Source organism: Ochlerotatus camptorhynchus, unplaced genomic scaffold (assembly GCF_037179485.1).
Source record: "Ochlerotatus camptorhynchus isolate MF236.1 unplaced genomic scaffold, CSIRO-AGI_Acam_v1.1 ptg001195l, whole genome shotgun sequence".
Lineage (NCBI taxonomy): Eukaryota > Metazoa > Arthropoda > Insecta > Diptera > Culicidae > Ochlerotatus > Ochlerotatus camptorhynchus.
Genome location: NW_027041555.1, coordinates 5,029 through 17,694, shown reverse-complemented (window position 1 = coordinate 17,694; position 12,666 = coordinate 5,029). Strand labels below are relative to the sequence as shown.

Here is a 12,666-nt window from a genome sequence, read left to right as displayed (position 1 = left end):
AAATAAATAAATAAATAAATAAATAAATAAATAAATAAATAAATAAATAAATAAATAAATAAATAAATAAATAAATAAATAAATAAATAAAAAGATAAATAAATAAATAAATAAATAAATAAATAAATGAATAAATAAATAAATAAATCAATAAATAAATAAATAAATAAATAAATAAATAAATAAATAAATAAATAAACAAATAAATTATTTTTAATTCCAATGAAATTCTAACCACAACTTCAAGAGAATTCTGACGTAAAATTCAAAGAAATTACGAAAAACACTACAGAAGAATTAACGGCGCCGGTGGTGTAGTGGTAAGCGTGATTACCTCTCACCCCAACAGGCCTGGGTTCAATCCCAGTCGGCGCCGCCGGGATGTTCTGAGGCATAACATCTCTGATCACGCCTTCCTTCGGATGGGAAGTAAAGCCGTTGGTCCCCGGTTCATGAGTTGGTGGGTCGATAGGTAGGGTCCAGGTGTGGGAGCTGCCTTCCTGGCACGTCGGTAGCATTGGTGCTCAGCACGGAAAACAAGTTCGACGGAAAAAACAAACCAAAGTAAAAAAAAAACTACAGAAGAATTAAGATAGTAATCCCTATCTTAATTTAAAGGTCCAAGGAAATTATGGGAAGAATTCGTAAAGAATGCTGGGAAGAATTTCATAGGAATAGTAGTGGTAGATATCAGTAGTATTCCAAGGTAGTTGTGACTGAGAACTTTTAAAATTCTCTTGAAGATGTGAGGAGAATTCTAAGGAGAATTTCAACAAAAATTTATTAAAATAATATCAATGAAATATTGAGTATAATTTCAAAGGAATTTCAATCAGAAATCCAGCAGAAATCTGATGATAATTCCAAAAGAAATCAAGTGTGATCTTGGGTATTGGTGAAATTTGAGTTTTTTTTTATATTTCCAACACTGCACTCATTTGACATCCAAGGTGAAGAGTTCACTGGAATATGTTACCCGAAAGTCTAAAACCGTTAACAGCATTTAACATAGGATGTATTGAGCATTTTAGTTGAGTAGTTAGTGTATTTCTATTAATATTAAGTTACAATTTTAAAATTTATTTTTGTGTATGTGTGATGCACCACAGCGATTCAGCTGTACTCGCGTCTATAGTCGCTGGCGGATAGAATTTTGAGCTATCAAAAAGCGGAACCAATTCAATATATTGTAGACCAACAACTGAAAAGGTGCTATAAAAAACTTTGATAGTTCTTTCCTCGCCAACCGAACGCAAATTAAAAGCATCATTGAATAGGGAGAACTTTCCCCAACCCGATTATGGTGTTGGTTTAAGTAGGCGAGTCTTGAGTCACAAGAAATGGGTTTCCGAAGTTTTGTTCGCAAAAACCGATGTGCTCTTTTCTGTTGTACTGTCGCATTAATGGCCCTTCGCTCATTTTCAACTTCTATTCAATGTTCATACTGCCGTACTCTAACGGAACTATCAACCTACCCTCTCCTGAAGACCATTCTTTTTTTTTTACCAATTAATCAAGTTTATTTATTTTATTTTATTTTTTTTCGTCAACCAACGTAGACTAGTACATTTTAGAATACAGTTTTGTTTTCTTAAATTTATTTATTTATTTCGTCAACTTTGGACAAAAGGTTAAAAGTATAATTTTTTCTTTAATAAAAAATAAGCAGTGTCAGCTTTCCTATTTTTTATGAGTTATAATGCCTTATGGAGTAAAAATATTTTTTTTTTTTTTTTGACTTTATGTTTTTAGTATTACTTCTACGTGAAGTCAACGATTTACATAGTTGAAGATGCTAATTTCAAATAACAGACTGTAGTGGTAATTTTTATACGATAGATGGAGCAGATGAAAGCATAGAGTTGATAGTTCCGTTAGAGTACGGCAGTGTGAAGATTGTATATAGATATTAGAATAGCGAACTAGGACAACTTTTAAGGAAGGTACAAATCGGTTTTTTCATCTCTCTTTACCAAACTCCCCCTTTGGAGAGGGGTGGTGAGGGGTGTCCCCCCCCCCCGCCACCACTGGCTGTTTTAGTTTATGCCGAGACATTGTAAAGTCAATGGTTTCGCAGTATTGATTGTAAGAGGCCATCATGCGGTTTAATGGCCCATATTTTGCATAATTTGTGCGATGATGTTTTATGGCAAATAAATTTCGATTTCGGAGTTGCCGAGTAGGTGCATGGAAATTTAATTTTGATAAAAGTTCTGTGGAGTCAATGCGTTGCGAAACGATATCGTTTACTAATGAAACCATTGCATATTCACGACGCTCTTTTAATGTTTGTATGTTTATAAGCATGCAGCGTGCTTCATATGATGGAAGAGGAAATGATGTCCAACCTAATTTACGAAGAGCGTATAATAGAAATTGTTTTTGTACGGATTCTAATCTTTCTTCGTGCGTGATTGAAAAAGGAGACCATACAATGCTGCAATATTCCAGTATTGACCTCACATAGGCGATATATAGTGTTTTAATTGTGTATGGGTCCTGAAAGTTATAGCAAAAGCGCTTGATAAAGCCTAGCATGTTATTTGCCCTGTGAATAATTGTGTTGTAATGGTCTATGAAAGTTAGTTTAGAGTCTAAGATAACTCCTAAATCCCTAACTCTTTCACATTTTTCTACATTTTGATTTCCTAGTGCAATTGAAATATTTGAAGTTGTTCTTTTTCTGCTAAATGATATTAAGTTACATTTTTTTACATTCAATTCTAGTAGACTTTTTTTGCACCATATGTAGAATATGTGTATTTCATTCCGGAATATATTGATGTCTTCTTCATTTCTTATTTCCAAAAAGAGCTTTATGTCGTCGGCATAAATAAGCAATTTAAGTTTTTTGAGAATGAAAGAAATGTCGTTTACGTATAGAATAAAAAGAAGAGGTCCCAAATGAGAGCCTTGGGGGACGCCTGAAGTGACTTGAATTGGACTCGATTTCTTTCCGTTGAATTTAATTATTTGTTGGCGGTTAGTTAAATATGATTCAAGCCATTTTAGGAGCCCTGACTCAATTCCAATTTTTTGCAATTTAAAAAGTAGCATTGGTATGTCTATGCGGTCAAATGCCTTGCTAAAGTCTGTATAGAGAGCTTCTACGTGGTTTCCATTATCCATTGCATTCAATGAATAGTCTATAAATTCAAGTAAGTTGGTCGAGGTCGAACGACCCTTGAAAAAGCCGTGTTGCATGTCAGTAATTCTATTTTTGATTTGGAGAAATAATTTTTCGTTGATAATTGACTCGAAAAGCTTAGGAATGCAAGAGATAATGGCTATACCACGATAATTACGTACGTCAGATTTACAGCCAGATTTAAAGATAGGCACTAGGAATGAGCTTTTCCAAGTTTTTGGGAAGGTTCCAGATTCCAGGGACATAATAAAAATCCAGAACAATGGAGCAGTGAGTTCCATTGCTAGACATTTAATAAATACTGGAGGAATTCCGTCAGGTCCAGGACGTTTTGAGGCGTCTAAATTTTTTAAAGCCTGCAAAATATCCTGCACTTGAAGTTGATTGAGGCCAATGTCCCTTGAAAATTCTGGAAAAAATGCAAAATATTCGCGGTCGCGATCTTCTTCAGAAAATGTCGTATAGATTTCTTGAAAAATTTTTGCAAATAGATTGCAGTTTTTTTCCGAGCTTCTTCTTTCCTTTATTTAACGTCGGTCTCTGTTCCGCAATCTAGTGCCAATCACCGACGGACATCGATTGCCATCCATTGACGGCAATCGAATGTGCAGGAAGGCAGCTTCCACACCTGCGCAGGATATCACACCCATTCAACACACATGGACCGGGACCAACGGCTTTACTTCCCTTCCGAAGGATGACGTGACCAGAGATTTTTATGCCTCAGAAAAATCCCACTGACCTCGACTGGGATTGAACCCAGACCCATTGGGGTGTTGGAAAGCAGTCACGCTTACCACTACACCACCGGCGCCGGCTTTTTCCGAGCTATCACCGACATTTTCGTCGAGTTGCATTATTGAAGGAAAATTGTCAGATTTTAATTTGGTTTTTACGTAATTAAAGAAGTTCTTTGGACAGGACTTTATTTCATGTTCTGTTTTTGCATTATATTCTTCAAATGCAGTACTGATAGCTAAATTCAATTGATCGCATATATCCAAATAAATTAATAAATTATTACTACTATTGTGTTTTTTATAAATTTTATGTGCTTTTTGCTTCCGATTTTTCAAGTTTTTTATTTGTCTGTTTTTTCTCTAGCTAATAAATTATCACACTAAAGCTTCATGTTAGATAGCATTCCCAACCAACTCTGAAAATCGCAAACTTCGCGTATGAAGTAACGTAAAAACACTTTGAATGTAAAAATTAATTGTTTTTCATTACATTTACCCCGGCTTACCATTTTGACAAAGAAGTGTACATATACCGCATGGAAAACCGACATTGAAACCGAGGCCCCGAAGACCGAGTGCCATAACTGATACCGACAAAAGGTGGCTAGTGAAATTCAGCATTTTGTAGGTATTGATATTTTGTAGCACTGTCTATATGCACTTCCACAGTTAATAATAAAGAGCTTTCTATGCTAACTAATGCATGAATTTGTATAGTGTATGGCAAAAACACAATGATACTCACACTCACTATGTCCAGGGAAGTCGAGAAAATTTCTAACCTGAATGATATCCTCGACCGGACCGGGAATCTAGCCTGTCGCCTTCGGTTTGGGAATATCGTGCCTTTTCTGACTAGGCTATCTAAAACTCCTATACAGCAATTCCATAGAAAAAAGTTATAGTGGGTCTCAGAATTTCATGAAAATTGGTATAGTTCTTCCTTATCAAAAAATATTAGACTCGTATTTTTTTATTGCGCCATTAGGGTGACCATTTCCGTGTTAGGGTGGTCCAAAAAATCATTTTTTTTCAAATATGTCCTTTTTCAAAAATTTATAACTTTTGAACCTCTTGACCGATTTTTACGATTGACTCTTCAAATGAAAGATGTTTTAATTTAATTTTAAGAAAAATTATGAAACACTCAGAGATATTTGATTTTGTAGGAAAAAATATATGTTACAAATGCTTTTTCTTGATTTTCACTGCGAGGGCTTCAACAACTTCTTATTTAGTATTTTTAATTGAAATATCATTTAATTTTACATAACATATCAAAAAATTAGCGATGTCGGAGAAGCAGTTTTGGAGATACAATTTTTTTTAAATAAAAAATTATTGTTCCGCAATATATGCACCACAGGTGCATGGAAACGATGAAGACGCAAGGTAGTTCACAATGCGTCTCCATCGAGTCACAGCAGCTGTGACTAATGAAATCTATGAGTAACTTACAAGCTGGGTGCAACATTCAGTTCAGCCTGGAGGCTGTCCATAAACCACGTAGTCCAATTTTTAAACATTGCAGATCCTACCTCCCCCCTCGTATACTTTACTAAAATTTTAAAATATTTTTACCGAGCGTATACTGTGGCTGGACTCCCCTCCTGGACTTTTGGTATCAAAATTCTGGGAGAAGTACTTAAATGCTACAAATAGTGACGAGGTCGAAGAAAAATAAGTAAAACATGAAGCATTTATTTTCTTTAATTACAATTTCACACATTTTTCTTCCGTTGAAAATGAATACCGTTTGACAATAATATACTTTTCGTTTTGAGGCTTAAAACTATGGAATGACTGTGTCCCCGAAATTTGGTTCACATGTATATAACGGTTTTTCAATTTTCTTTCCATTTTATTGTAATCGGATTCCGAAAAAAACTGATAGTGTATTTTTGAATCTGGCTTAGAAATAGCCCATGAGTAAAGTTCTTGGGCCGTTGTTATATGGTGGCCTTGCAAACTCGCTTTCGCAGCGTTTCGTTTTAATACTCCTCCCAAAGCATCACAAGGGCCCTTTCCATGACAAGTTGCGAAAAAATTCCACTCGGCAGCAATGCCAAAATCTTTTTGCATGTTGCATAAATTAAAAGCGGTCATCTTATTTTTATATTGGCTTCCTGATCCATCTGAGAAAAAGTAAATCTGTTGTAAGCTTGGCAATTTACATTTTATGAACGCTAGACAATGCGTAAGAAATAAACGAACTGCGACATGATTATGTTTAGTGAAATCAGCAATTGCAATAAAACTAGTAAATTTCAAATCGTTAGATTCTTCGTCTTTAAAATAAATAGCACAAGGGTGAATAGTACATTGGGCGTTCGCCCAATGAAAGCCTTGAACTGCATCCTGCACAACGAAAGAATAATTCTCCGAAAAATCACAGATTATGATGCATTCTGTAGCTTTCAAATTGCTTTTGACGTGTTTCATGTAATTTGCCTGTTGCTCAGAACATGAACTCAACATCCAAACATTGAACACTTACGTTTCATTTTTAGATATTCTTCAATTCAACTGTTCTAGTAGGAAACTTTGATTTCTAACTGATCATTTCTTTCATAACATTCGTTGTTTTATGTGAAGCATTATATCGTACCTACGAGTGAGTGATATACCTACGAGTCTAAGCTGTAACTCATAGGTATATCACCTGTTCGTAAGCAATGACGTCACTTCAAACAGCTGTTTCAGGTAAATAGATGAATATTGCGAATAAATACAAACACCACCAAACATTTCCAAATGTCACTAACACCGCGAAGCCTATTGGGCTGGAGCTTATGTAAAAGTCATTGCCTACGAACGAGTGATATACCTATGAGGTACAGCTTGGACTCTTAGGTACTGATGCAACATGCTGTTTTATAGCAGTTTCGTAAACTCCACGGAGGCTTGTGGGTTCACAGAACTCGAGAACCTTGTTAGACTTCAGGAATGTCTTAAGGGACCGGCTTTAGAGGCTGTGCGTAGTCGACTTCTCTTGCCACGAGGGGTACCACAGGTCATAAACACTCTCCGTATGCTCTACGGTCGCCCCGAACAGTTGGTCCACACACTCTTGAATAAGGTCCGGAAAACTGACGCTCCTAGAGCCGACCGCCTCGAAACCTTCATCCCATTTGGAATGGCCGTTCAGGAGTTGTGTGACCATCTGGAAGCAGCTGATCTTCGTGACCACCTCGTAAACCCGATCCTTCTTCAGGAGTTAGTCGACAAGCTACCTGCGTCAGCTAAGCGAGAATGGCTACAATTCAAAAGGATCGCACTCGACGGCACTCTTCGTACATTCGCTGACTTTATCTATCGCATTGTTGCCGACGCAAGTGAAGTCACATTGTATACCAAAGCCCCATCCAACAATCGAGTCGATAAGCCGAAGCCGAAGAATCAAGGAATCATCCACACTCATAGCGAGGAGTCTGCTGTAGTTCCAGGACCGAGCAAACCGTGCCTCATTTGCCAAAAGTATGGCCATCGAATAAGAAACTGTGACGAATTCCGCGGTCTTGGTCTATCCGATCGCGTCAAACTGATGCGGCAACGTAAGTTCTGTGAACGATGCTTGAATGATCATGAAGGTTGGTGTAAATTCAAAATCACCTGCAACGTTGGTGACTGTCGTCAGCGGCATCATCCTTTGGTCCACCACGATGGAGCATCGGCCAGGATAGTCCCTCAACCAACACCGACGCAGGTGCAAAATCCGGAATTTCACCACGCCCACGTTTCTACGAAGATGTCGGTGATTTTTCGCATCATCCCAGTCACTCTTCACAACAGGTCGAAATCCATAACAACGCTCGCCTACCTAGACGAAGGTTCTTCGATGACGCTAATCGAAGACAGTCTCGTTGCTGCACTGAACGCAAAGGGATTTCCGCAGCCACTAACGCTGCAGTGGACTGGTAATATCGTTCGCCAGGAGCCGGCTTCGGAGTGTCTGACACTTAAGATATCTGGAGTTGGGAGCAGAAAACGCTTCAATCTCACCAACGTACGAACCGTGAAGAAAATGCACCTGCCGAAACAAGGAGTAAACTTCGAGGATATTGGTAAGCGGTATAGTCACCTGAAGGGTCTACATGCAGCAAACCGAGCCAATGACTAGCCGAAGGTTTTGATTGGCCTAAACAACGTCTATCTACTGGCACCTATCGAGTCGCGGATTGGAAAACCTAACGAGCCAATCGCCGTTCGATCGCAGTTGGGCTGGACGATTTACGGTCCACGGGAGGTTACCACGTCAGGTGAATTATTAGGTCTTCACGTCGGCCTCACGAACGAAGAGCTCCACGACCAAATCCGAGAATTCTTCACCATAGAAGAAACAAATGTCTCTGTACGCGCACTTCCAGAGTCCGAAATGGATCGCCGAGCAAAGGAACTACTGAAAACCACCACAGTTCGAGTCGAAGGTGGTTACGAAACGGGTCTCCTTTGGAAAAAGGATGACTTCCAGTTCCCGGACAGCAAGAGAATGGCAATCAAGCGTCTTGACCACCTAGAACGCCGTCTAAAAAAGAATCCAGTCATCGAGCAAAATGTGAGGTTGCAGATAGAAGAATACCAAAGGAAGGGTTATGCCCACAAAGCTTCACTTGTCGAGTTGGCAAAGGCAGACCCACGGAAGGTTTGGTATTTGCCTCTGAATTACGTTCTTCACCCGAAAAAGCCGAACAAGGTCCGGCTTGTCTGGGACGCTGCTGCCCAAGTAGACGGTGTCTCACTAAATTCAATGCTTCTCACCGGTCCCGATTTTCTAACATCCCTGACAGCGGTGATTCAACGGTTCCGTGAGCGACTGGTGGCTTTTGGAGCCGATATATGTGAGATGTTTCACCAAATTTGGATGAGGGAGGTTGACAAACATGCCCTGCGTTTCCTTTTCCGAACCGATCCATCAGCCAAAGATCCGGACGTATTCTTGATGGACGTAATGACGTTTGGCGCGGCGTGCTCTCCAGCGTCTGCACAATACATAAAAAATTTAAATGCTGCGCAGTTTTCCGAACGATTTCCAGAAGCGGTGAAGGCGATAATCCGTCGCCATTATGTCGACGATTACCTGGACAGTGCGGATAGCGTTGACGAAGCGATCGAGCGAGCGAAGCAGGTCAGATACATCCACTCTCAGGCGGGATTTGAGCTACACCACTGGGTTTCAAACTCGGATGCGTGCCTCGCTGATCTTGGGGAATCCGAGGTTGAAGAAAGGATCCCGTTACACGACAGCAAGGATAGCAAGACGGCCAGGGTTCTAGGCATCATCTGGTGTCCAAAGCAAGACGTGTTCACCTTTTCAACCTCTTTACGGGACGATCTGATTCCTTACCTGACCACACCGAAGCGACCAACAAAGCGCATTGCGCTAAGCTGCATCATGTGCCTCTTCGACCCGATAGGGTTGTTGGCGCCTTTCACAATCCAGGGAAAAATCCTGATGCAAGACCTGTGGCGAGCGGGTTGCGAATGGGATCAGGAGATGGATGACCAGTCTTACGCCAAATGGACGCATTGGAGATCCTTACTGCCGCAAATCGAGAAGTTGAAAATACCTCGATGCTACCTGCGTGGTGCACCTCCTGAAACATATAGTTCCCTACAGCTCCATGTGTTGGTAGATGCGGGGGAAAAGGCATATGGTGCCGTTGCATTTTTCCGTGTTACGACTCCAAATGGATCACGATGTTCGTTAGTGATGGCCAAAACCAAGGTAGCCCCTTTGAAGCCATTATCTATTCCCCGTCTGGAGCTGCAGGCGGCCGTTTTGGGCGTACGGCTTCTCAACACCGTTGTTGCAAATCACGATGTGCAGATAACAAAACGCGTGCTGTGGACCGACTCGAGAACGGTCCTGTCTTGGATACGGTCGGATCACCGAAACTACAAACCGTTTGTTGCGTTCCGGATCGGGGAGATTCTGCAAGAAACAGTAGTGGACGAGTGGCGCTGGGTACCAACCCGATCTAACGTGGCAGATATGCTCACCAAGTGGGGCAACGGGCCGGTTTTGGACAACAACAGCGCCTGGTTCAATGGCCCTGACTTTCTTCAGCTACCGGAGGAATCATGGCCTACACAAAAGCTTCCTCCATCTAACACTACCGAAGAACTTCGAGCATGTCACATGTTCCACAATGATCAACTCTCCGAGCCGCTGATAGATGTCACTCGAATTTCCCGTTGGAATGTGGTTTTGCGCACAGTTTGCGTGATTTTCCGCTTCATTTCGAACTGCCGAAGACGAGTTCAAGGACGAACAGCTGAACCGATTGAGGTTTCAGTTAAGCTGCAACGGATTTCCCTGCGTGCGCCAGTAAAGACGGTCGTTCCACTGAAACAGGAGGAGTATGAAAAAGCTGAGTTGGTGCTGTGGAGGTTGGCGCAACGTGAGTGCTTTCCCCACGAGATTACGATTCTTTCCAAAAACCAAGCGCATCCGAAGTAGAAATGGTCAACGGTAGAAAAGACGAGCAAGCTCTACCGTTTAGGACCGTTTCTGGACGAACACCAAGTTCTACGAATTGACGGTCGAACGAAGCTGGCAGAGATGGTTCCGTACGACACCCGTTTTCCCATCATTTTACCGAAGAATCACCCAATTACCATTCTCGTGCTGGAGCACTATCATCGACACTTTGCCCACGGTTTCAAGGAAACAGTCGTCAATGAACTTCGACAACGTTTTTACATCCAAAATATTCGAGCGTGTGTGGGGAAGGTAATCAAGGCGTGTCAATGGTGCAAAGTTCGGAAATGTCAACCACGAACTCCGAAGATGGCTCCCTTGCCAGTCGAGCGTGTAACACCGTTCATCAAGCCCTTTAGCTATGTTGGGATTGACTATTTCGGCCCGGTAACAGTAGCAGTAGGGCGGCGTGTCGAAAAGAGGTGGGTCGTTGTCTTCACGTGCCTGAGTGTGCGAGCTATCCACCTGGAAGTGGCCCATAAGCTGAACGTGGATTCTTGTATCATGGCAATCCGCCGATTTGTTCTGAAAAGAGGTCCGCCAATCACCATCTTCTCTGACAACGGCACGAACCTTAAGGCTGCCAGTAAGGAACTCCAGGAGCAGATTCGACGGATCGACACGGCTGGCGCAAACGTCTTCACGAATGCTAGAACGCGTTGGACATTTAACCCGCCATCCGCCCCTCATATGGGTGGAGTATGGGAGCGTATGGTGCGCTCCGTCAAGGAAACCATGGCTGCCCTGATCACCGTAGACCGGCTCAACGATGAGATCCTTCTCACCATCATCGCGGAAGTAGAGGAAATAGTTAACGCTCGGCCGTTGATCTACATGCCAGATGATCCTATAAACCCAGAAGCGCTAACCCCCAACCATTTCGTCAAAGGAAGTTCTACTGGTCTTCAGGACCCTAGCATCGCACCAACGAATTTGGCAGAAGCACTTCGTAGCTCCTACAAACGTTCACAATACGTCGCCGACGAACTGTGGAAGCGCTGGCTTAAGGAATATTTACCGTCGTTGAATGTTCGGACCAAGTGGCTGGAGAGCAGTGAACCACTGAAAGCAGGAGACTGGTGTTCATCGTCGACGACCATGGCCGGAATGGCTGGATTCGTGGCCAAGTTGAGCAAGTCATCCCGGGCAAAGATGGACACATTAGACAGGCTATTGTTCGTACGAATAGTGGACTGTTTCGACGACCGCTGGTCAAACTTGCTCCTATCGAGATGGCGAAGGTTGGTAAATCTGTCCCGGAAGTTGACCCTGGACAAGGTTTACGGGCCGGGGAATTGTTAAGCCCACTGTTCAGCAAGTCAGCGATGAGTCTACCTCACTGGTAACTGCCGAGCCGCTGACTGTATGACAGATACGAGGACTGACAGGTATGAGATGATGTCACCAGCAAAGTGAAGAATAAAATCACAATTCTAGGCTGGAACGTGCACAGAAGTGATCTTCGTAAAATTAGAATTAAATTTACTTAAATTATTTGTGATTATTCACAAAACTTACTTGCTAACTAAATTTGAACTCCTAAAAGTAAGTTTCTTATTACCTAAATGAATTAAAATACCTTTTCTAACAATGTGTTACCTAAAACTAGCCTATAAACCCGTAAGAGCCCCATCAGGTCAGAGCACGTTGTACACGGGAGAAAAGACTACTAAAATTCTGTAAGTAGCTTCAAATTATCCTAATATCCGATCCTAAAATGTGTATTTAACTTATAGTTGAGCTGATAAACAACGAGCTGCTACAAGAATTATATTTCTCTCGCACAATCCAAATCCTCCCCAACAGTGACATTTGCATCATATTGGGGAACGTACAATATGTATATATGTATATTAGACCTGTTCATTTTAACAGAAGTATTCGGGATGCACCGGGTCAACCGTGATTACTGTTCGTCATGTTAATTTGAACTTCTGTGCAAATTTTTAGCAAAATCGGTTAGGATGTAGATGTGCTTCAAGTTAATTTTATGTTTTTAGGTAATTTACGGCTTATAATATTTGTTTCTCGAGACTGAAACAATGAAAACTGCTGTAACAATTTTCATAGCGAAGACTAATGTGTTATCTACCAACTTTGTGACTAGAGGTTGGCTATTCCAAGTGATTTTACTGAAGTTTGATTTAGTTTCATGCTCGAAGATATCTTAAAAAGTGAAGAATTTTAAAGTATTTGTTCTACGAACTTTTCACCCATATAATATAAAAATCTAGAGTCTACGGCATAATGTTTGTTATACTGTTCTAAAAATTTCGTTCAAAAATAGTTTTGGTGTA

The 12,666-nt window shown here is 41.0% G+C and overlaps 1 protein-coding gene across 1 annotated transcript; it reads left to right on the top strand.

The window, feature by feature from the left end:
• Positions 1-8,263: 8,263 nt before the first annotated feature.
• On the top strand, positions 8,264-10,348 carry LOC135716294 (uncharacterized). Its single transcript, XM_065238954.1, has one exon. The coding sequence runs from the start codon at positions 8,264-8,266 to the stop codon at positions 10,346-10,348; it is 2,085 nt and encodes a 694-aa protein (XP_065095026.1).
• The last annotated feature ends 2,318 nt before the right edge of the window (positions 10,349-12,666 follow it).

What these genes read in the sequence shown, in the direction of transcription:
- LOC135716294 (XM_065238954.1), top strand. Translation starts at nt 8,264, where the DNA reads ATGGATCGCCGAGCAAAGGAACTACTGAAAACCACCACAGTTCGAGTC.